This window comes from Alligator sinensis, unplaced genomic scaffold (genome assembly GCF_000455745.1).
Source record: "Alligator sinensis unplaced genomic scaffold, ASM45574v1 scaffold12_1, whole genome shotgun sequence".
NCBI classification, from domain to species: domain Eukaryota; kingdom Metazoa; phylum Chordata; order Crocodylia; family Alligatoridae; genus Alligator; species Alligator sinensis.
The window spans coordinates 1159722-1185462 of record NW_005841973.1 but is presented as its reverse complement, the minus strand read 5'-3'; the positions used below and the strand labels follow the sequence as shown (position 1 = coordinate 1185462).

Below are 25741 nucleotides of genomic sequence, written 5' to 3'. Positions count from 1 at the left end.
GTGTTCCTCTGCTGCTCTCTCAAGGAAGAGGATATGAAAGACTGGCTCAGAGAAACTGCAAAGCAGGTTTGTGGGTATATTTTCAGCCTTTTGAGGTTTCCTGTATATTACATGGCGTAATGATCAGAGGAGAAATCTGGATGCTCTTAAAATACCTTTTTTATTATTATTAAAGCAAATTGGAAACTGGTTAATCATCCTCCCTATAGGATAGCTATGATTCCAGTAATAGAAATGATCTTTTCAGCAAAACCGTTGAAAAGGTTCACAAACACCAGCCGTAATTCAAAACTTATTTTTAAAACATGCCACAGGATATTCATGTAACAAATTGCTTGCCTTTGAATGCTTCAGGAAATAGAGCACATCTAGATAAAAGTATTAGGAGGATTTGGTCTGAGATATGGTTGCCCTGGAAATGGGGTAGGATTTCAGACTAGTTAAAGCATCAGGCAGGCAGTGAGCATTTTGCAGTATTTCGGTGTGTGAAACTATTTGGGTGTAAAAGTAACAGGAGCAGCAGGAACTGTCATATTTAGTGTGTAGCGTTGCTATTCTTCTCTATCTTTTCTTCCATGGCTCTTAATTTTCATCTCTCAAGCTCATAGTTTCCATGTTTTGTGTCTATTGAAAGGTAAAAGTTGTTTTGAAAGTTTAAGCAAAAGTGATTAGGCTAATTTTGGTCATTAAAATATTGACTGGAAGAGGAAGAAAATAGCCGTGTGTGTGTGTGTGTGTGTGTGTGTGTGTGTGTGTGTGTGTGTGTAATACAGGGTGTTTATTAAGCCCTTGTGCAACTTTAAACATTAATAACTTTGGATGTACATATGATAGAAGCAAACTGTAAATGGCGATTCAGAGCATAATTCATTACATTTTAACACAATACAGCTCAATTTTCTAGACTTCAATGTAACCACCATCTTTCGTGATACATCATTCAGTCTGATTTTCCAACTCATAGAAAACTTTTTCCAGTTGCTGCTAAGTGATTACATGAATTGCATGTGTGATCCTTACCCTATTCATAGCTTACACTATGCTAAAAAACTTTAATTAATTAATGCTTTTAATTGCTGTTTCTGTTTTGCTTCTATCATATGTATATCCAAAGTTATTCAAGTTTAAAGTTGCACACGAACTTTATAAACACCCTGTGTGTATATGTATTACATGCACACATTGAATGGAAGAGGAAGAAAAACTTTTTTTCTTCCTTTTCCATTCTGTGTGTGTGTGTGTGTGTGTGTGTGTAATATGTTCCTTTTTGTTTTTTAAAATGCTCTGCAGCCCTCTAGGACTGAAATTGCTGGGGCAAAAATATAGTTGAGTGCTCAAGAGGAAACCTGTTTTTTGATTTATATGAATTAGACTTCCAGGAAAACCAAGTATTGACATGGGCAGCACGCTTGTTTTCTTCTACCTAAGTTTGTAAAGGGGAAAGCTTGGGGAGGGCCTCTCTATGCCTGTTTTGCGTAGGTAATATAGCTTCGCTAGGAAAAGTAAGGTATTCAAAGTATACATCCTTTAAGATGGTCCAGGACAGGTTGGCCCATCTGCAGCATGTGCGCCCCAATTGGCGCAGTGAGCCTCTGTGTGTGTGGGTGGGTGGCATGTGACAGATCAGTAGCGCAGTAGCAGATAGGTGAGGGAGCAGACATCTGAGCAGCAGATCTGGTGGGGAGTGCAAGGTAGGAGGCAGAAAGCTGAGCAGCCAGTCAGGCAGCAGAAGGAGAGTGAAGTGGCACTCGAGCAGTAGGCAGGGCTATAATTTGTGGCCTGCCTGCCAAAAAAGTTGTCCCCACTGGTCTAGAACGACTGCTCCAGCTATCCAGGTTGTGGATGAACATGCATAATTGACTCTACTTCTTTTGACATGCATTCTGGTATCCTTTCTGATGTTCTGCTTTTAGTTTCTCCTATGTAATAGCAAACATTTTAGATTCACACAGCATGCTGTACAACACGGCTTCTCTGCCTGTACCATACGTTCTAAGTAGTTCTCCAAAGACCAGCAGGGAGTTTGCTGTTAGAGGCACTCCTAGGACTCAAGTTTTTCTTCTTGGTTCATCTCTGTTTCTCCAGGTCAATTGGAGTATTTTAAAGAAAGAGTAAGATGTGTCACATCTTATACAGCATGTAAACAAAATTATTTCAAACGGATGCTGCTTCATACATGGCAAAGGCATTTGTCCTTTTCAGGTTCTATTTAATGGTAAAAATGGATCTATTTATTTCTGTACATATGAAAAATACTTTTATTTTTAGGCCAGTTTTAGCAATGTTTAAATTTGAACCAACTGTAAGCAAGATCATTTTCAGAAAGTTGTATTTCCCTGGAAAAAAGGCTGCCAGTAAGGCTTCCTTAAGCCTCTACACTAACAAGGGACTCAAGGAATATACATAATTACTATTTCAACAATTTATGCATATTGTATAAAAGAAATTAATTATAGGCTTTTTTTAGTAGAAGAGCTTGATCACTCTTTAAGCCTTGTACCTGTTCAGTACAGGGTATTGTGAGTCAGTATTTAAGAGTAGATTTATTTTTATTTAACAGTAAATCATCTTTTAAGGTACTCTCAATTTTTGATCTAGTCTCTGAAAGAGATTTATACAAGATCTGTAGTTTTTTAACTTGTTTTTTTGATAATTTAGCCATGAATGCTTTAAACAGTGATATTCAATATGTGCATTTGCAAATTAACATTGAGAATTTTTTAAAAGCATCACTTCTTTAGGCATAAGCAGATAACATGTATGTATAGATTTGTTTTGCTTTTCCTACTTCTTCATATTTATAAGAGTTTCCTTGTTGCGCTGCTTTTGTTACTTTAATTCTGCTATTATATCAGCTTTAGATGCATAACTAATGTCCAAATCTATGTACAGAAACCTCAGAGGAAAGCCCTGAAAACCAGAGGAATGCTGACTTTGCAGGAGATAAAAAACATTCATGTAAGTAGATGCCAGTGGTAGGAGAGCTTAATTTGACTCTCACTTCATTAAATACCTTTTTGTATGACAGAAATCTCCTGTAAGGGCTATAATTATGTGTTGACAGGGCTGTGTAACTTCAGTGAAGTTTCCAAATAGCCAGATAACCTAATTGAGTTTAGGGAGTCGGAAGACAGGAATAGCAGTAGTCACATTTTGACACGTGTTGTATCAGTTTTGCCTCTACAACTACCCAGAAATAGCTACCATATTTTTTCATTCATTGTCCGCGATGTGCTGTCTGAGGGGTGCAGAAACCTCATTTAAGGTCGCGTGCACATAAAGAAACTTATTGGTCTGTCACTGCAGCTTCTGCTGTTAATCTGGGTTTTGCTTATCTTGCTCCTGTTGCAGTATGTTTTGAAACATGCCCAGAGTAGTACTATGCTGCTCTGTGACCTCTTGTTAAAAGAGAAAATGATTAAGCTCTACAACCTCCTCTTGTACACATGGCATTTCTAAAGCATCTAAGCAAGGGGTGGGCAAAATATGACCCATGAGCCAGATCCAGCCCACCAAGGGATTTTTATCCGGCCTGTGACAGGTCCCTGGGCCCTACTCAGCCCAGGTGTGGGGGGCAGCCCAGGCTATGGTGCATGCAGCTGGTCCCACAACACCTGGGCATGCAGCAGGGCTGGGGAAGCACAGCAGCTGGAGTCTGCTTCCCAACAGCCCCAGCAGTGGCGGTGGGTCCTTCCAGCTGCCAGTGCTAATGTTGCTGCCTCCACCAGACCCAGCCACGCTGCCCAGGCACTCCAGCCTATCAGACCTGCACCCACTGCTGGGCAAAGTGGGTGGATTGGATCTACATGGAGACCAGCCCAGGACCCATGCAGGCAGGGTGTGCTCAGCCAGGCAGATGGGATGGGACCGTGGTTGAGCAGGGAGCAGAATCCAGGAGCGGGATGGGCAGGAGGGCCTGGGGTTGGGATTGCAGGGTGTTAACAATGCAGGGCTGGGGGCCTGGGACAGAGCCATTATCTGCTGCCCACATATCCCTGTGGCTGGTGCTGGCTCCATGGGCAGGGGCGTGCAGGGAACCCCTGGCCCCATGCTGTCACCACCCATCCCTCTCCTGGTTGCCGCTCCCCGCCCTCCTGCAGCCCTGTCCTATCTGCCCAGCCAAGCATGCCCCTGCCTGCACAGGTCCTGGGACAGTCTCCATGCAGATTCTGGGATTGCTAAGCAGTGCTGGTGTGGGGCCAGGCCCCAGGGCAGAGCCACTTAAGGAGTTTCAGTGACTTGTTGCAGGTTGGTGGGAGCAGAGGGTAAAGGGGGTGCTGACCCAGCCCAGGACAGCTCACCAAAGCTCCCTAAGTGGTCCTCCAGCCGAACTAATTGCCCACCGCTCATCTAACCAAATCCCATGTCTTAAAAAATCCGCATAACCATTAGCATGCCAGCTACTGTATGAACCTTGTTGGTAATTCCAAAAAAACCCGGTGAGAATAGATATGACAGTCCAGATAAATTATCTTGCATCTGTCCCTGTAGTGATTGAAATCTCAACGTGTAGGTACCTTCACTGTCTGGAAAATGCGGGGATGTTCATAAAACAAGAAACAAACATTAAGCCTTGTCCTCGTTCTGTTTGAGAGAACGCTGTCCTGAGCAGCAGCTGCTCAGGAAGCGAGCAGGGTGAGGGAATGTCGTTACGGAGTCGGAACAAGTAAATTGTACTCTGTCTTGCACTGTTGCTTTGCATGCATGCTCACCAGTGGACCAGAGTGTGCCTTAAGATATAGGCAAATCCATTTCCCTAAAAAGGGACAGAAAAGCTTGGTTGCTTACTGGAAACCCATCTAATGATAAAGGTGGAATACAACTACAGTTGTCTTCAGAATATCCCTAAGCTAGGACAAAGGGAACATGCTACCCAGCTGTTGTTATTTTTTTCCAAAACTGATTTTTCTATATATGCAGAGTTAATAAGGTCAAGCAACAATTTCTTTTAATCCAGTCTATTTTTGACATGTTTTAAAATAACCTCTTGCACTTAGTGATTGAGAATTGCCTTTTCACTCTGGCATTTCCCAGGCAAATTCTTCATAAAGATCCCTTGCAAACACATGTCTGCTTGGTGCGAGAGCAGATTAACCAAAAAAAAGCAACAGCTAGATAGCATGCTGCCTTTGTCCTAGTTTAGGGATGCTATGAAGACAACTGCAGTTGTATTTTTTCTACTTAAAACTTGAGAAGAAAAAAGGCTCAGAAGCACCACATAGTTTTCCATGTAACTAATAGGGGATATGCAAGAGTAGATAGTTTCCCAGTCCCTTCACAGATCAGATCTTTCAATCCATTTGTTTTCCCTGTTTTGTATTGATCATAGGCCTTTAGAATATTCCAGTTTCATAATTATTCAAACTGTATCAGAGGGGAAATATTTACGATAGATGCAATAAATAGTGATAATAAGGGAGGAGACATCTCTGTTCTTGTGGATCTGAGAGTTTTTTGCAGAGCAGTGCAAAGGCAAAGCTTATATTTAAGAGCGCTTTTCCTTTAAAAGGTTATTCTTCAATTTATATATAAATTGTAGCTCAGCTGAAACTTACCTTTCTTACTTGTGCCAGTACAAGACTTCTAACAGAAAGCTAAACTGACTTCTCCCATAAATTTTATGTTCTTTGCCATCCAAGTGTGATCTGGCTTTGCATACAACTTATAGCAAATCACTCGGGCTGCATGGTCATGCTTTAGTTAGCAAGTGTGGTTCAGTATTTTCATATTCATAATTAGACTTCAGAGTTAACATTGTGTTGGGATGAGTGGGGTCCATTTGCATCTCTCTGCTGACTTTGATAGGCAGCGCCTTTCCCATTTATATTAAAGACTATCTTACACAAGTAAAAAGATGTGCAGGGTGCTACATGTTAGCTAAAGCATTATGAAACTCTAAGGTAAGCAGGGCAAGATTTTTTTTACACCTCTTCTAGAAACGCCCATGGGTTACTTAGCTTATAACCAAAAGGAAAATAGGGTTTTTTTTCTAACTTTTAGCCCATGTATGGAGGATACTTCGTACCTGGTTGGGAAGGCTCAGCAGAATAGCCATCATGCCTCTCCTTTGGTTTCACCCTTGTTGAACTTGGGGGTGTGGGTGTGCAAGTCTGATACCTTGAACTGTCTAATGCCTTTTAATGCAGGTGAAACGCCATCTGGATCCGCTTCCAGCTGGTTACTTTTACAACGGAACGCAGTTTGTGAATTTCTTTGGGGACAAGATGGATTACCATCCTCGTATCCTTCCCAGTGTTGTTTCAAATATTTTTTTTGCAGGAAGTTACAGTGCAGACTTGAACAAAGTATAATCTGTTGTGGCAGAATATTGCCTCAAGTAGCAAGTGGTATTGCCAAGTGACTAGTCCAGATGTTCAAGTCAATGCGTGAACCTTTGCTGTATTGAGTTGTAATGTTTAAATAAATCATGGAAGCAGCATAGAGTAAGTTACTGAGTAGGCTAAGAGATCATGAAACAGCATCAGGTCCTGCCGAAAATAGCGTGCGCTAAATAATCCTTTGTAGACCGCATTTGATGGAGAAGGTGAAACACTTTCAATCGAAGCCCATAGCGCTTTGAGCACGCTCACTTAAAATTAGCAACCCTTGATCATTCATCTATAATATTACTTTGTAAGTTTAAAATATGGGTGCATTTGCTTAATTATTTAAAACTCTTAGGCGTCAGCTTCCCTCATGTGTGCTGTCTTTGCTTTCGTGCTCTGCAGGATTTGTTTGATAGGCCCCGGTAGCATGAGAAGTTTGAAGTAAATGGAACAAAAAGACGCTATTTAGTCTTCTCCTTGATTACCTTTTCTCCCCAAGTTGGTAGATCATATTTTGTCTCGTTCTTTGACGGTGACCACTGCCCTACCAGTCCCCCTGCTTGAGTAGTCTCCTGAAACTTTTTGTCCTAAGTAATGAAATGTTCTCACTAATAAAACATGGAGTCTGATTTCATGTGCTCGATTTTAGTTTTCAATATTCCTCAATCTTAAGTAACTGATTACAAAGTAAATGACAGATTCAGGTGGATTCTTCTATTCTGTTTGGAGCAAGAACATCCACCTGTCCTTCACCAAACTGAAGAATTTGGTTTCAATTTTTAAACCATTAAACTTCCTTCATGAATAAATTCACCAGCCATAGTAATTTTGTATAAAAGCTGCAAGGACACAAAGCAGCTTATACCCAAAGTCTTGAGTATTCATCAAGGCACTTTTGTTGATGGAATTTTTAATTTGACTTTTCTCACTGAAATCCATTTAAACTCCCCCATTTATGTTATGGAAGGCCAAGATGTAAAGCACTTTACTTCAAATAACACATCACAGTGGTGACTGTTTTTGCACAGCTGCTATTGTTAAAAATAATTGCACTCAAAAGTCTCTTCCCTTTCACTAATCAGCACTCATAAGTGAAGTCCCATCCCTTCAAAGGTCAGTGTGTGTTTACCCAGCCTAACTACTGTGGAAATGGGAATAACCTAGATTTTTAGAATTCATCATAAACTAGATTGAAGCAGGAACTAGGGATTTGGAAACCTGGGCTGTTTAAAAACAAAAAAACCCCAAACCCATCTACTCTGTGATGACAGGCTGAGGTAGCAAATAATGTTAGAGAAGCAATCAACTGAAATGGAGACATCCTTATCGCACACTGCAGTGAATTTTGACCAGCTCCAGAGAAAGCAGCCTGACTCAAGAAAGCCATGTAGTTGAAAAATGAATTAATTTCCCTCCTTGAGAGCCAGGGAATTTTCCAAATATTCTCTTATTTACAGCTGCAAACACTTTTAGGTACAGTTTAATAGTCTCACTCCATGTTTCTCAAATGCGTGTACATAGCAGATTTCCAGAGGGTATATGTGAAGAGGACATGGGAAAGCAGAAGAAGTGAAAGGGAAATAGAAAACGAAGACGTTTAAAATATGCGCTACTGTACAGTCCCTGTCAGGCTGTTGGGGAGTTAGTGTGGGTGTCATGAGTGTTTCCATTTCTATGGGATCATACAGGGACACAGAAATATAACCAACCTACAAAGGGAATGTGACCTGAGAATGCTTAAGGACTTGCTCCCTTTAGCTGAATGCATAGTTCAGTCTTTTAGATGGGCATTCACATCCAAGCACAACTCTGATTTATTTTCCAAGAACTTCAGCTTTAGGCCAACATAAGGCCTTAAATGAGACTTAGTCTGGGATAGAAATATAATTACCTGCTATGCGAGACATAGCATGTCCTATCTCCAGTAAACAATGGGTGCACAGGTAGGCCCTGATTCTCCCCTTGGAGTATCAGAAAACTTGAAACTTTTAGGTTTAGGTCTGCCTGAATTGCTGTAGATACCTGTAAACCTGATGTGTTGGTGTTTCATGCAGCCCTTATTTTTAACTGTTGAGAGTAACAGCTTCATTTTGCAACTTCTGCAGCCTCCCCGGTGGCAACGCCTTGCATTTTCACCCCTCCCGTATCTAAGTGCATCCACAGTGGCGTATTTTATTATCTAAATATGCATGCCTTAGTAGTTCAGTTGCATAGTTAGTACAACTTGTTCTTATTCGAGTGCATGCTGTCTTTGGCTGGATACTTTTTTTTCCCTTAATATTTGACATCAGTGATGGACCAGTTCATGAATGACTACTTGGAAGAAGCAAACCGAGAAATAGAGAAGTACAACAGAGAGCTGGAAGAGCAGGAATATGACGACCTTTTTGAGATGAAGATCTAAATATGTGTGTTTAAATTTCTGAACTACCAAGTGACTGTCAGTAACCAAAAAATGCTGTTGTCCTTCCTGGTTAACAAGAAAATCAAAAGTGAAGTGTCAGTTTTCAACTATCCTTCGAAATACAACAGTTTGTTCCTGTGAGGTTGGCATTTTTAATCTGGTAACTGCTAAGTTGTTTGTACTGTCTGGTTCATTTCCACTTCACCTGTGTGCCAGATCATAAAAAGTATAACCTGGAATCTCTCCAGCTAGTTGTGCAAAAATACTATGTACTTAAGAAAAAATGAATTTCCCAAGAGGCTGAAGCCTGATCATGAAACTGGTCTGCTGCATTGATAATCAAACCCATAGCTTGGTTCTTTAAATGTCCTATAAAATGTTTAGCACAGGTTTTGCAAACATGCCGACAAATGCAAAAAGGGCCGACATGGATGTGCACTCGAAGCATGTCAGCGTGTGGGATTGGGGGGTGTTCCTAAAGCGAGAAATGGGGGAACACTGGAAAGGCTCTGAAGAGAGCTCCTGATCCTAACGCTGTCTTATGAAATCCCTGCAACACCTGAATGTGCAGATAGTGATTTGATCTTCTATAATGAGATGTCAGTACATTTCAGTGAAAAAAAGATCAGTGGAGATGCTTTGCTTTCTCCCCTGCCACTATCGTGAGGTGTTGTGTAAAATGCATTACAGGCAAGATGCTGTAATCTGTGACCTGCCATTGCTAAAGGGTTTTCTTGTACGCTTTACTCTAGCAGCAACCGCCAAGCAGAACATGCCAGGGGATGAGCCAGGTATCTTTTAGCTGAAGAGAGGGAGGAATGACAGCAGAGGAATAATTATTTCCAAAGGTGAAACAATAGCAAAAGATGGGAAATAATTCCATTTCAGGCTTGGAAGCACCTTTATATGTGAAGCTTTTAAAAAAGCCTGGTGCTGTAGCCTTCCACAGAATTGAAACACACAGGGTATATATATTTATTTTTTTTCCTTTGCAAGAGTCCCTGCTGGTTTATTTTTCCCTCAAATTGATATTACAGTGGAGATGATTGGCACCTTGTCTTCTAAATTAAATCCTGTTTGGAGCATGACTATGTAGAATGCCAGCTAAAGGACTGTGAGATGGCATCCCCTAGAAGCTATTTAGGTAGGATTATTGAAGTTGATTTCCTTGGAAAACAGATTGCTGTAGCTCATTACGTATTTGGAAGCAAGCTAAGTAGAAACCAGCCAGCCAAGAAAATGTTGACTTGTGTATGCCTTTGCTCAGGAACAGATAACAACCTGCTTTTCATGCAACTAGAACCTGTCTGTTGGCCACATGTACACGATGAAATAAGAAGTCCTTATTGACATTTATCTGAAGACACTTATGGTGTCTTTGGTTAAAAGGGACCAGATTTCACTCCATACCCTAGTCTAAGGCTACAGAAAAATTAAAGCCTTAGGAAATGAATTCTTTACGTTTGGAGTATTAAATGTCAGTCGGGCCACAAAAATCAAAAGCTCTTTGTAGATGAAATTTTAGTATGCATCACTACCAAGTCACTCGGGGAGTTTTCTGGGCTGTGATCATCGGACAGCACGGCCTTTGGATTCCAGGTGATACAGCTTAGCATTTAAATGTTGTGAGGCTGCTTCTTAGATAGCTTTCATTCCAGATCCGAAAAGGCTTTCCCAATTTAGGAGTTATTTTGCGCGACCCAAGACGTTGTAAAGGAAACCGTATGTGTCCCATTAAAGTCCAGTACAAGCCAGCAATTAGTTCCAAGTTCTTTAAGGCTTTCTAAGGCAACCCATAGTACAGGTAGAGCATCATAATAAGGCTCATTTAAGTAATCTATGCATGGCTACACTTCAGTCTTTTAATATACTGTAGTGCCTGGTAGGGTAAATGTAAGTAGCAGTTTATTTCAGGGGAGTTATCAGTGTTTAGAAACTAAGTAAAATTGGCTGCATAAAACTGGGTATTAAGCCAGAGGCGTGAAAATTCACAACTCTGGAGGTAACATTGCAATAAAAGGGGCATTAGGGGACTAGAAAAATGTGTACTCCTTTGCCGGTGTAACTTAGCAGAAACACTGTTGGCTCCTTCTAGGCCTAAATTGTCTAATGATCTGTAAAAGCCATATATCTAGAATTAGCTGTATGACTATGTAATGTCAGGCAAAGTAACCGAAGTTGAGACAACAGGCACTTTGTCAACATTTTGTCTCAACTTGGAAGCCGATAACAGTGTAGATTTTTAAGTGCAATTGATTAAATAATAGACGAAGTTACTGTAGGGTATTTTGCTCCGCTGAACTCTTTTTAAGAATGCCAATTTGTGCAGCTCTTGAAAATTTGAATGTGGACGGGCTCCTTCATCTCGTGTTACTTTAAAACGTGCTATATACCAAGGGATGCCCTGTGAACAAAAAGGAGCTCATAAAAGTGCTCCAATTTAGTTTCTTGCTGCACAGATCGAGCAGTTTTTAAAGCCTGTATCAGAAGAGATCACCACAAGAAAGGCATAGTATACATATTATATGCTGTACTGCATGCTGAGTGGTAACAATAACTGTGTAATATGATGAAGACCTTTCACCATACTGGTACTATTTCAATTAATATATTTTGGTATTGAAATAATTTGATTACCTCAACTTTTTCATGTTTGACTGTGATTTAAAAAAAAAAAAAAAATACCGAAATAGAGAAACTGTGACAGTGGTATCCTTTAAACATAGCAGTGCCTTGCACGTGACGTCACTGATGCACTAAGCATGTTACAAAAGTCGGCGTCACGGGTTGTATTGCTTGCACCCTTTTTTTTTAAAGGAGAAACGGTTTTGGTGAAAGGACTTAAAGTTAACCTAGTGGAAAATATTAGCACACGTGGTTCAATTTTTTTAGGGGGGGGGGAAAACTCTTTGAGGACTAAAATGTCTAAATATTTGATGCTGCTGATTATTTTAATAACAGTTGCTGAAGCATTTTGGAGTTACTTCTGACAGTCAGCAGCACCTTTTTTAGGGGAAGAACTTAACTTTTGTATTCGTGTCAGATGTAAATACCATACTGAACCCCAGCTATAGGGTAATCTGGTTTTTATTGCTCTCAAAGTTGAGAGAGGAATTGGGTTACTTAAAGTATCTAGTTTTTTGAAATTTTTTACTACTGTAAAACTGAAAAAAAGCACCATCTCTGTGTAAGCTGCAAACCTTCAGATACATTAAGAAGTGCCATTACACTGTTCCTTATTATTTGTACTGTATACTGAAAATTGAAAACAGTAAGTTTTTTGTCTGGGCATTTCTGGCATTGTGATGAAGTGCTAAGAGTCCTCAAGGAGTTTACATGCTTCGCTGACCTTTTAATGTTAGCAGCTTGTGGGGTTGTTTGGTTTTTTTCCTTACTGAGAATGAGTGTGATCAGAAGTTACTGAAGTTATAGGGGAGGAAATGTGAAAAACTTACAGAAGGAGCGCTTGCAACTTGAATTGAACTGCGACCTAGGAATATTTCTTTGTAAACCGGTGGAATTTGTTGCTATTCCCAGTTTTACACCTTGTCTTTAGCTACAGAGGTTGCGGGGAGAATTGAAGTTGCTATTAAAAGTTCCTTAATAAGTTTTTTGGGGTTTTTTATGGAGAATTTTTTTTTTCTGAATTTGCACAGATATAAGCTCTGGAATACCTTGTTGGTGTTCTTAAAAGGGAAAATTGTAACTAGTAGAGTAAATCATAAACTGTGATTTGTTAGAACTGCAATGTTTAATCTAATTTTAGATTGTTAAAAAACGTACCTCAAAAGGCTAGTGAGAAATTGCTTCGTTTTTACACAATTGTCAAATATAACACATCTCACTTTACAGTGTGCCAAAATTCACTTTTTATACTAGTTGTCAATGCTTTAATATTTGCAACTTAAGTTGAAAACGTTGTATTTACAAACACTACTGTAACTTCAGTTAAACTGAATTGTGTGATTGAAGCTTTTTTGCTTATTATTGTATTTATTACACAACTTGATTCAGTAAATATAAAATCTACCTTTCCATTTATTTTTGTATTGTTTTACATGTTTATACTTGCAGTCTGTGATTTTTTTTTTTTTTGTTCTTACACCTGTAATTCAGATGTGATGCTGACAACCAATAAACAATATCCATCTGTTGCATTTAATTTCTAGTCCTTTGATAAATTTAATATTTAAGCATTTAGTGGGCTTTTAAAACTTAGATATAGTGATATTATTGTCGTTAATAATAATATCCCCCCCTTTGCAGGAATAGTCAAATTAAAATGTGAGACATGGCCACCAGACCGCCAATTAAATAAATTACCATGTGTACATCCTTAACTTCCACTTTCTAGTTTTGTGTGAAGATCACTCAAGGATCAGGCTGCTGTTCTCATGTTAGACTTCATGCAAAACTTTTTTTAATTATCTGGATAAGACTGAAATGATCGTGTATTTTAAATATCTATACAAGTTTGTATCTGAACTAGTTGCACACTTCTAAAAATAATGAAGGTCTCGTCAAAGCGTGAGACGTATCGTGTGACTCGACAGCAGAATGATTTTATTCAGAAGAAGCAAATGCATTTAATGACCAATGTTTATCTCAAAATGCTTATAATGGACAAATGGAAGAAAGCATGTTCATTTTATGTCTAAATCCTACTCCTCTGATTTTGTGTATGAGAGTCGGTCAAAATGTCTCCCTTCTTTTTTCTCAGCCAAGTATTGAAAAATATTAAACTTGTATAGCAAAGGTGTACATCCTCCCTGAACACGCACACCGCTACTTTCCCACATGGCCTTCTCCATCGATGGCTTCTTTTCCCTCCAGTGGTGAACACGGACCTGTATCCCAACCTTGAATGATCCCTGTTCTAGTTGTGCAGCCAGTGTCGCAGCCTCCATCACTGTGCTGCCATCCCAAAAACGTTGCCCTCATAGTCTGTCCTTCGTCCTCTGGGCTGTGGAGACAGTGGGGCAACACAGTCCCTCCAACCACTGAGACTGCCTTGTGCCTCTGGGGTGCCCAGCTTAGGGTGTTGACCAGCCTTGTCATGCAAAAGCAGTTCCCCAAACACATGTCTGTTGGGGTGATCTCTGCCTGTGATGGTCCAGTTCTTCAGGACCTTGATATAAACTACTGAATATACTATGACCCCCATACCCAAGAAGTCAAGAAGAACATCGTCCATGTGCAAGACTGACTTAAGAAATGATGAAAATTAGGATTCATAGCTTCCTGACTGACCCTCGTACAATGCTGAGTTACCTTGTCACCAGTGAGATGGTCATGTTGAAAAATGGCTCTGTGTTCAGTGCTTATCTACACATTTTCCCTCTTAAGTTTAATATTTTTTCCATAATAACGTAAATGGGTTGCAAGATTTATTTGAGCAATGTATTCGAGGTCTTAGCCACCATAATGAAAAACGAGTCGATGGGGCATTGCATTTCAGTCTGTATTCCGTATAACCCGGTATGTATTCCATGTTCCTTATTTCACTGTTTGGTTATACATCGTTACATTTCTACAGTAATGAAAATCAGTGTTCATTTCTTACTTGTGATCTGAGGTGTTGATGAAGCTGGTGACAGGGAAGTTCAGCTAGCCACAACCCTGTCTCCACCAAAACCATAAATGCTTTTCCTGGTGTAGGGGCTTCTCAGACAACCGGTAAAGCTGAAGGGCAGTAAGGCTCAAGGCAGCATTTCTGAACCGCACGGTGAAAATACTTTTAATCCAAACGGTTTGTATACACGTTGCTACATAAGAAAAGCTGTATCTTCGCTCAAAATATGTATTTGCAAATTGAGATTTGAAAATAACTACCTTGTCTGATCCAAGATCTACTCTGTCTGTAGCTGGTGTTAAAACTACCCTTAACTTCCCAAGCGTGTTGGGGAGAACAGCTCGGTAAAGCAGACTATAAGGCAATAACGATAGATTGGAGAAGAAAGAAGCATATCAAACCAATTATGAAGCAGGAAAAAACAAGGGTTTTTTTGTTTTGTTTTGTATGGAGCAAGGTTTGCTTGGTGTGTGCAGTTGAGTTGCTGATCCATGGCATGATGATTTCTCGGTTTTTCCTGAAACTTCATTTGTCATGTCCACCTTTTTTTAAAAAAGGTGATGATCCAAGCTGGCTGGATAGTATGGACATCCATTCGAGTCAACTCCACTGATAGTCGTTTGCAGTCAGCCACATCACAGAATTATTTTCACAAACCAATCGACTTCCTCTTTAAAACCTAGTTATTTTGCCTGTCTGCACCTTTCCCGCGGGAAGGTTATTCCAAAACCTCACTGCTCTGATAGTTAGAAAAGCCAGTGTGTGTTTGGCCTTATCTTTTCTTGGACCAACTGCATAGTTAAGAGAGATTTTAAATGAACATTTGGACGTTATGGCTGCGTCCAGACAAGTGCGACCGTGCGGTACGTGGCGCCGCAGACACGGTTGCAGTGCCACATACTGTACATTCAGCTGTTTTCCACGCTGGGGAGGGAGTTTGACCCCTGGGTATCCAGGGGTCAAAAAAGCCCACACAAAAAGACCCAAACTGGAGTGGCACACACTGGGCAGTGTGCACCACTCAAAACTGGAGCCTGGCCAGCCAGAGTCATGCTCCAATTGCCAGCCAGGCTCCAAGTGGCAGGATCGCCTCTGCTGCAGCCCCAGGACCCCAGGTAAGACAGCCCAGTGCTGGCCCCAGCCTCCTCTACCCCACCTGGGGTAACCTGCCATGCGCCAGAGGGTGTGTGGCACAGGCGTTCCCTGGGACAGCTAGCGGCAGCACAAGGTAGGTGTGTTTGTATTGCTAGGAGCATTGCCAGCAGGTCGAGGGCAGTGATTCTTCCCCTCTATTCTGCACTGGGGAGGCCACATCTGGAGTCCGGTGTCCAGCTGTGGGCCCCCACTACAGAAAGGATGTGGACACATTGGAGAGAGTCCAGTCATGGACAACGAAAATGGTTTGGGGGCTGGGGGACAGGACTTATGAGGAAAGACTGAGAGAACTGGGCTTATTTAGTCTGGAGAGGAGGAGACTGAGGGGAATTGAATAGCAGCCTTCACCTCCCTGCAGGGGGGCTGCAAAGAGGATGGAGCTGGGCTGTTCTCAGTGGGGGCAGATGGCAGAAGGAGCAATGGGCTCAAGCTGCAGCAAGGGAAGTTGAGGCTGGATATTAGGATGAATTTTCTGATGAGGAAGGTAATAAAACACTGGAACAGGCTCCCCAGAGAGGTGGTGCAATCTCCATCCTTGGAGGTGTTTAAGACCCGGGTAGACAAAGCCTTGGCTGGGATGATGCAGTTGGGGCTGGTCCTGCTTGGAGCAGGCGGTTGGACTAGATGTCACCTCCTGAGGTCCCTTCCACCCCCATTTTCTGTGGTTCAGGGGCATCCCAATGCCAATTATCCTCAGGGAAGCAAACACTTCTGCTCATGTAGATATGGTTAACATGAGGATTTCCTGGGCCACACTACACCCTTACTATCAATGCTTAGAAAGGGTCTAACTTCCAACCTGAATGTAATAGGCAACTCTTGGTCGTTCTGGATCACGGTGTAGGCATGGGAGGTCAACAGGACCTTCAATGGGTGCACCTAGGCAGGAGTATGGAGGAGTGGAGGCTGGGCTGCCCAGACCTACCATCCCTGCTTTGAACCATTGAGATAAAATCCAAAGGCCTGACAGAGTCTGGCTGTTGGGTGCCTCAATGGTTGTAATTATGTGTGTGTCCAAGAATTGATGCCAGGTCCCCCATGTAGTAGACCGGGAGTCTATTGCTGAACCACAACAGCGGGTCCAGCCTAAATATATTCTTGGCCAAATGAGTCTTTTTTTTTTTTTTTATTATCAGAGGACAAGGCTGGCAGAATTAAGCATGATTGAATTTGAACTGGGGGTTGGGAAGGACCGATCCAACAGTAAAAAGAAGCGTATTGTGCACGTTCCAAGTTTGTCACTTGCTGTCAAATGAAATTTGAAATTCTTTTTAAAATCAATCTGTTCTTTGACTGGAGGGGGAGAGGGACGAGGCGCTGGGGGAAGGTGTTCCTTTGAGAGATGCAAGTCTGGCGTTGGATCTGTAAAATGCTTCCTCTGCACTGCTGACAAAGTGTGAAATGGATGGCGAGCAGGAATTTTCCCCAGCCCGGTTAAACAGCCGGTGTTTGCAAGCGCGGGAGTCATTTCTCTTTGTGCGTGAGCTCTTCCCGAGCCCTTTTCACCGTGCTGCCGGGAATGTGTTGTTTGCTTCAGCCTCGCGACGGTGCATTGAAATCAAGCAAGGGGGAAATAGTTTTCTTTTTTCTCATATGATGGATCCACGGATTGTTTTCTTGGCATCTTCCTGGGTGATAGCAAGTGCCTGGATCCGAATGTTAAATGCATCTCGTCACATGCTTAAAGTTGGGTTTTCGGGGCTATATCCAGCCTAAGTTGAGTCTGGGAATTTTCCATCGGGCTCCCAGTCCCTTAGGGTGGAGGATTCTGGAAAGTTACCTCTTGGCATGACTTCATCTTGCTCTACCGTCGCTTCTTAATTGGATTTCACCAACAAATTCAATCATTAGGGTCCTGATAAAGTTTGCATTATCAACAAACTTTCCATTCATTGCTGTTCCATTTATCCATTGTCACTTTTCAAACTTAAGAGTCCTCTTTGGAGTTGCAGTTGTAGATCTGTATTCATGTCTCTGGATGTATGGATTTCTTTTTCTGCTTTAATTTAAATACATTTTAGCCTTGAAGTGTCTAGGATCTGCCTGCCTCCTTCCCATTTAGCTTCTGCTGCTTGGCTTTGCCCAACAGTTCACGTTAGAAGGCATTTTTCAGGCTAAACTGGAGGTAGCCACAGCTATAAAATAAAATTATTTCAAAGCGATTTTTTTTTTTTGCGATACACGAATCCTCCTTGCAAAAAAGACAACTGGTTTCATGCAAAATGTGCTGGTGTGTGGTATACAGAAGGCTGGAGAACTTTGTCCTGGAGTAGTGGCATCAAAGGGTTAACCATTAAAACCAGCACTTGTTCCAGCTGTGTTTTATAAAAGTCTGGAAAACTAAATGTATATAGAGAGAGAAAACCCTGGCAACTGTTGAGCCATCTGTGAATAGGGGTTTTCTAAACAGGCGCAAACCTAGTATTAATCTCGCGTTCTCTTAAAGGGTTCGCCTTCCAAATTTTCTAAATGTTAGGTGGTCCAAGGTCAGGAGACTTGTCCACTACCAGAGTATTACCCAAAGGCCTGCTAACGGTTCCAGAATGCTATTTAGTCTTCCCCCAATAAACAGGTAATTTTACAAATCCCATTTTCTTTAGTGTTTTATCCCTGTGTAAATGCCAAGCTGCTTCCAGGTACTTTTAATATACAGCTGCACCTGCCTCCCTTTTTATTTTATTTTTATGTATTTAGTTTGTAGCTTGCATGATGATGCTTTGCATTGTTTCTAGTGGAAGGGTCTGGTATTTCAACCAGTTTGGGTATTCAAGTGCTAATACACTCAAAGGTCTTCCTTGCCTTTTCATCATCATCATTATCAGCAACAATAGCAACACTTTAAATAGGTGGTGACAGGATTAATGGATGCAGCTGATGCCATGCAAGCGCAAATATTGTTGGGGCAGGGAGCGCTTGAGTTCTCACTATGATGCCATTAGGAAACAAGTTAACTGGATAGCTGAAAGTTGTTGCAAGGAAATATTGGGCTGGATGAGGCAGAGGATAATAGCTTTTTGCAGCCTTGGTAAGTCTCTTGCAGCCATGATGCTACACATCGTGGTGTTTTCCACGCTTGGAGGTCAAACGTGGAGGCCGTGCAGGGAAGAGCAACAGCAGTGCAGTGATTGCCACACATCTTACAGTGAGAGCCTTGAGTAGCCCAATCTATTGAGAAAAGGGGAGATGATGATGTAGTTTTACACTATAAAGGCACAAGGACATGACCGAAAATAGGGAGTTATTTTTACATTGAACAGAAAGGCAAACTATCCTCAACGGCTGGAAGCTGGAGTCGGCAGAGTTCACACTTAGATGCAAGTTACGAGCCTGTGACGTTAATTAGCCATTGGAATAGATAGGGGGCCATTGACTTTTCTGCTGGTTTGGTACCTCTGAATTGAGTATCTCTGAGAGATGTCACTTGGCTGCAAGTGCTTGAACTAGACAGAGGTTTGGGTGGTTGAATTTTGTGGACTCTTGCGTGGGAGGTCACATACGGGACCTAAATGGTCTCTTCTCATTTTAAAGTCTGTGATTACGCTCAGTTGGATGGATTTGGGTTTTTCCAGTCAGAACTGGTCCTGGTTCCCACCAGTGGTGGTTGATGTTATAACCTTCCCCAATCTCTGCGGGATGACCTTTCTTTTTTAATGCAATGCATTGTTAACTTATGGAACTCCTTGCCGCAGGACACGCTGGACGCAGATGGCATCACCAGGTTCAAAAAGGGGACTGGATAAATTCATGGGTGGCAGATTTATGAATGGCTACTGAACCGAATGGTTGGAGTCATTTCCTCTGCCATCTCTAAACCTATAATGATCGATGGCAGGGAGGTTCTTGAGTAAGGCTAGGTCATTCTAGAGAGATCTGGCTCAATGCTCTCCCTAGATAGCATCCATTTCTGCCACAGGATACTGGGCTAGACAGACCAGGGGGTGACTTACTATGGCCCTTCTGTTCTGAATCATGTTGGGGGTCCTCAGGATGGGTGTAGAAAGGTAGCTCTCATAGCAAGGAAGGCTTTTGATAAGCCCATGCCTCATGGACTCATGACTGCTGGCTAGCAGTCGAGGCCAGGAAAAAATTGTTTTGCTTTCATGAATGTTACTGATCTGGGGGGTTTATCCACTGCCTCCGAGGCATTGGGATGCAGCTATAGCTAAGCCTGTTTTTCTGACTTGAATGGGCAGATGCCACCAGTGCTCGGACACCCAGAGCTTCCTGGCTAAATCATCGTGCTCTTCTAGGGTCACACCAATCCCTGGATTAGGAAGGCATTTTTCTCTCATTTTAGATAGGCACAGACTGGGTTTTTGTGTTTGGGGTTTTTTTTGGTTTGTTCTTGTTTTCAATGCCCCCCTATAGTCTTGGTCATACTCCTTTCCTTAAGCTTTTTTTTTCCCCCCAGAGTTTATATGAATTGACTATTCCCTGTCATTGCATTAGTGCTCTTGTCAAACCTGTTATTATTACCCATGGCATTTTAGGGTGTTTTTCATTTTGTTAAGGATTTTTTTCCTGATAGGGGCAGAGGACGGTCTGAAGTGATGATTCTGGGGGAATCCATTTATTAACTATTCCCTTTCAACAAGGGGAGAGGAGACTTTTGCAGACCCATGTCAACAGAAAGCACCTTGACTGTCGTACAGGTCAATTGTGCCAAGCAACCCAGCGATCTCTGCTAAGACAACTCTTAGCAGAGTTTTAGGAGATTTTTAAGGCCTGGCTTGACAAAGCCCTGACTGGGATGATGTAGTTGGGGCTGATCCTGCGTTGAGCAGGGGCTTGGACTAGATGTGACCTCCTGACGACCCTTCCAGCCCTACTTTGTTGAGGCAACCGAGTTGAGACTACTTTAGTAGGGAAGAGGGTTGGTATATTGTACAGTAAGGCCTGAGGTGAACTTGATGACTGGATTAAGAGAAATGGGATTAAACTGAGTAGCCTAAATGCAAGATCATGTCCTCTAGGGACTAGCAGCCAGGAGTTTCTGCTAAAAACAGAGCTCACCGGTGGGGAATGGATGAAAGAGTAAGACAGACATGGGTATAAGGAGTCCATCATGAGTCTGTGGCTGAGCAGCCCATGTGCTGAGGTGGTGGAAAAAGGCAGGTGATGCTCTAGGTCCACGTATTAATAGTGTCGGGGATGTGTTAATGCAATTGTAAAAGTCATTGGGGAAAACTCAGGAATCCTGAGCAGTTGTGTGCAATGTGATGACTTCCTAGAAGGGTGACCTAGGAGGACCAGGGCGAGAGGAGGGCTTTGCTCGCAGCGGGAGACTTAAGCCACTTGGCTTCTCGACTCTGGGCTACAATTGCTGTCTGTAAACACGTGGGCGGGGAACAGGTGAGTCTAAACTGTCTCTGAATAAATTGTAGGCTGGAAATAAGAAGACTGAGAAGATGTTTGGTCCTTTACTGCACAACCATAGCCAACTAGTTTAAGAGGAAGTTTGGTGAGTTGATGAGAGAGTGGTGTGGATTTCAGCAGGGGACTGGACCTGATGCTCGAAGTCAGGGGTGCTCAACCCTCCAGATCCAGCCCACAGACCCATGTCACCCAGCCCACCGGGCTCCCGACAGCACCAAAACTTGGCAGGGTGCAGGACCGGATCCTGATGCATGGGCTGCATGCATGAGACCCTATCTAGGTGTGTGGGGAGGAGGCAGCACAGGGCCCAACCATGGTGCATGGGACTTGATCCAGCCTGTAGACTGTTCCCATGCTATTCAATTGGTGTATGGGGCCAAAAGCCCGGAGCACCACTGCTCTTGGTTGTGCCTATTTAGGATCTTAATAAAAGCACACAAACCACTTGGAATGAAATTTCTGGGACCACTTTTCTTTTGAAATGTTTTTTCTTGCCTTTCATATCTGTGACTTGGGTCATGTTTGCAAGGGGACCAATTCTGCTTGGCCTTGGGTGAACCATTAGCCTCCCAAAGACTGCCAATTTGGTGTTTCTGAGGCTGCGTGTCTGTAGAGACCTGGTGCCTTGTTTGCTTTGTGAGTTAAGGTAATTGCAATAATAAATTTACAACAGGAATTGCATGGAAACAGAATGCTTGGAAAATGAATGGCCCCGGGTCTGGTTCCCATTGTACACGCTCTTCGAGGTGCTCATAGATAGCCCCTATTGAATTGCTTAAAATAACCCTTCATGCTAGTTTGATGTCTCGGTAGGAAAGAAAACACCCAACAGCCAGGCCCAGAGGATTTCAATAGCTTTATTTCTCCAGGACAGACAAAAAGGCAAGGAAAGTGAGTCTGAGTTCCCCATTCATAGCTAGGAAATCATTAGGCACACAATGCATTGTATGGATCACCGCCGACGCGCCCAACAGCTAAAACAGGAAACTGGTAAGAGTTAAAACTAAGCCTCTAGCAAACCCCACCACAAATCTTCCATTTTTCTGTGTTATCAAAGTTAGTTCAATATTTATTTTATATACATCCTGTTCCGGACTTTGATTTGGTCCATATAGTGCACCTTCCTGCCTTCTAATATCTCATTCATTATGTGACTGGTTTTCTTTCTTGGCCCTCCCTCTGCCCATTTTAACTCTTTATCTTGTCAGCGTGGAAGCTGGGTCTTTGGATGGAGTTGGTCTGTGGTGCTTTCCCCCCACTTGGACTTCATGTCCTATATAATCTGTAAGCAGTGGACCTGCTTGGCTTCCTTCTGGGGAGGATGGTAGTGGATGGATGTCTCATGTATCATCAAGGTGTAACAAAACTTTTCAAATGCCTTTGAAATGTGTTGAAGGACCAGCAAGAACACATGTATGTGCCCATGAATCCTGCGTTGGGTCCTGGGGCACAACCCCAAATCCTCCCACTTAGGATCATAGGAGAGTAGGGCTGGAAGGGACCTCACGAGGTTATCTAGTCCAGCCCCCTGCTCTAGGAAGGATCATCCCTGACTAAACCATCCCAGCCAAGGGTCTGCTCTCAAAATCCCAGGGATGGAGATTGCACAGCTTCTCTAGGCGCCTGTTCCAGTGCTTGACTACCCTCATTGTCAGAAAGTTTTTCCCAATCTCCAACCTAAATTTCCTTTGCTGCCTGTGATCCTAAGCTGCAATGAAGGTGGGAAGGGACCTCAGGAGGTGACATCTAGTCCAATCCTCTGCTCCAAGCAGGACCAGCCCCAGCTACACCATCCCAGCCAAGGCTTTGTCAAGCCAGGCCTTAATCTCCAAGGATGGAGACGCCACCACCTCTCTGGGTAAGATCTGATCCAAGACCAATCTGAGGAACGCCTCTAGTAACATCCCTCTATGCGAATAGTTTCCTTTGCAACAACCTCCACTGTCATCTCTCTTTCAGTCAGGTCTTTCACCACCCTCCTAGTGGAGGCTTTTCCTCATATCCAACCTAAGCTGGAGATTGTTGCTCCTTGTCCTGTCCCTACAGCCACAGAGAAAAGCCCATTTCCATCTTCTCTGTAATAATCCTTCAAGTATTGGAAGACTGTTATCAAATACCTGCTCCATCTTCTCTTCTCCAAACTAAATTACCTGAGTTTTTTCAGACTTTACTCATCTGTGTCATCTCCCAGGGCCCTGATCTTTTTTGTTGCCCTGCTCTGGACTCTTTCCAGGATGTCCACATCCACTTATCCTGCCTCTACTCGGCTCTTGGCTCTGCCCTCCCATCTACCTGGTTTTGTCCCCTTGAGCTTGAAGTAGCTGATATGGGGGAGTCCTTGGGTCCATGGTTGCTTGCGAACGCAGTGACTCGAAGGCCCCTTGCAGTCTTCTCCCAAAGCCGGTTGTAGCCGAGACTCTCTGAGCATGTTGCGCTGCTCTGAGAGCGGGCATTGAAATGCTGCTGGTAGGGGTGACGTGATTTAACCAAGACCAGTCAGGGAACCCATGGCCGCGATGTGAGTCTCTGCCCCTAGAGGCACTGGATTGAGGGCTGGGAGCATTTAAAGCTTTTGGCTTCCACTTTCCCGATGTCTTATTTTCATAGGATCATAGAAGAGAAGGGCTGGAAGGGACCTCAGGAGGTTGCATCTAGTCTAGGCACCTGGTGTGGATGTTGCATCTGGTCCAGCCCCGACTCAACCATCCCAGCCAAGGGTAAGTCTTCACACACAGTAAGTCGTCATCCTAAAGGGCTTCCAACCCAGACAGAGAACGGATGTTTTCCCCTCTCTCTCTCTTCCAGCCAGAGAGCTAGAGCCCAATGTGGTGGAATGACTTGCCCAAGGCTGTACAGGAAAGGCTGTGGCAGAGGCAGGGATTGGGTCAGTTGGGCGAATCGTACACCAGCGTTGGGGCAGAGAGAAACCCCACCTTGCTCATCGCCACCTGCAGAAATGACATGCAACAGCCCCCAACCTCAAAGTGTTAAAACACGGCTGAGTTCATGGAGACGTAAGGCTGGGGGGGACATCAAGAGATCTAGTCCAAACGGGGATCGAGCCTGCGACGTTAGTGTTATTAGCACTGCTCTTTCTCTGTGTCCTTGGATCGCATGCCCAAGCTCCTCCCTTCAGCGGCGTGCGTACTGAAAACGGCGGGGTTTCGTATGATCCTGGGACTCCAGGAGCTGAAGCCCTAACTGAGCAGCAAGGGCTAGCTAGTAGTGGGCAGCCTCCCAACCTCACGCAACCTGATGAACCGGCCCGATCACAGAGCTGGCGCGTTTCCTCTGTCCTTGAGAAAGCAGCCCGACCCTTTCCCTCAGATGCTTGAGGACGAGTGAGCGTCTTACGGCTTTGCTCGCACGGGTGACGGGGTCGGGAGGGTGGTGGGAAGGGACCCCGGGGGGATCCTGTAGAAGGACATAAAGCCTCACTTGTCTCTCATTATGTGGGGCCAGAGAACCAAGAAGGAGGGGGAACAGCTCCAACCGGGTGGTGGTCTTTGACCTCCGCTCCCCATCGCAATGGCAGCACTGAACAGGAGCCGGCCGTGCCAGTAACTCCGTAATGGGGTCTCTCGGCATTTCTATTAATGAGCCCTTGTTTCCCGATGATCCAAGAGATAGGTGAGGCGCAAGAATTTTTGAGGGTGATATCTTTTATTGGACTGGCTGCACGGTTGGGATGGACATCATCATAGGCTAGCACTCCTCCAAAGGCCTCTGAGACCGAAGCAGACACGGCCGAGCTAAAAAGCAACTGGAACAGAAGCTGGTTAGGTGGGGTCGCGATCTTCTGTGTGGTGCGGACATCCCTGGACCCAGGAAGGCTTTGAACAATACTTAAAACTTCCAGGATTGGGGGGAAAAAAAAGGGAATAAAATGGCATGGGTAGCAATAACTGATACTATGCAATAGGAATAGCAATACTGGGCTCTGAGGTGCGGAAGGTGCTTGGTGTAGAAGGTGCTTTCTCTGCACGAAGCATTTGAATCCTTCAGCCTCTGACCAGATAGTGTGATTTTTGTGTGGGTGTGAGATAACAACGGGGGGCGTGCATGCGTGCCAGAGCACAGGGGACATGTGGGAAGGCATGTACTCGATATGTCTCGGGAGGACATCTGCCTCTATGGGTTAGAGAGGGCAGATTTGGGGAATGGGATGACCTGGGCTCTATTCCCAGTTGTGCCGTGGCCTGCAAGTTGGGTCCTGCCCTAGTTATTTTGTAGGCATCACAGCGTGATCCTTTTTCCCCCGACCCAGCTCCAGTCCCAGACAAAGCATGAAGGCTAAAAATAGAGAACTGGTTTAATCTGGGCTGACGGTCTCAGAGTGCACATTTTTGAGGTCTAACTTTATAGCTGGCTGCAGCTTTTTCTCATGGGATAAGTACTTTGCACGTGTAGCCGGTCTCGAGGCATCTGCACAATTAACCGGTTAATAGCAAGATACCGGTTAATTGCACAATTAACCGGTTAATAGCACAATACCTGGTAGGTGGAAGCAGGTCTAGCCCTGCAGGTGTCTTGGAAACCACTTTCTTTCTATGCTGCTGCTTCTCGCTGTCAAATTCAAATGCCTCCTATCGTCACAAATGAGACTAATATAGTTGAGGTCTCCGATGAAGCTCTTGAGTTCATTGAGACCCCTGCCCTTAACCCCCCAGGGTGTGCGTGTGCATGCACACCCAAGACGGCATGTCTCTTTGCCAGGTCACAGCCCCCTTTGCAGGGGATGGGTGAGACTGCAAACCACCTGTGGGTGCACAAACAGCACAGCCTGCCTCTTTACCTGGTTCAGATCAAGCAGACAGAGGCGAGGCTGGGAGATGCCCTGTGAAGCATTCACGTTTCAAAAGGATTTAGGGCAGGGAAGGGGCAGTGACCACAACTGCCAAAGAGCCC

General features: G+C 43.5%; 1 protein-coding gene across 1 annotated transcript in view; it reads left to right on the top strand.

Annotated features, from left to right (window-relative positions):
* CUNH20orf194 (chromosome unknown C20orf194 homolog) overlaps nt 1-12887 on the top strand; it is a 127079-nt gene extending 114192 nt beyond the window's left edge. Inside the window, 4 exon segments of the mRNA XM_014518655.2 lie at nt 1-66; nt 2893-2958; nt 6147-6240; nt 8618-12887. The exon segment at nt 1-66 is cut by the window's left edge and continues 14 nt beyond it. Of these exon segments, the coding sequence (XP_014374141.1) occupies nt 1-66; nt 2893-2958; nt 6147-6240; nt 8618-8730 (339 nt within the window). The 3' untranslated portion in view covers nt 8731-12887.
* Nucleotides 12888-25741: the final 12854 nt, after the last annotated feature.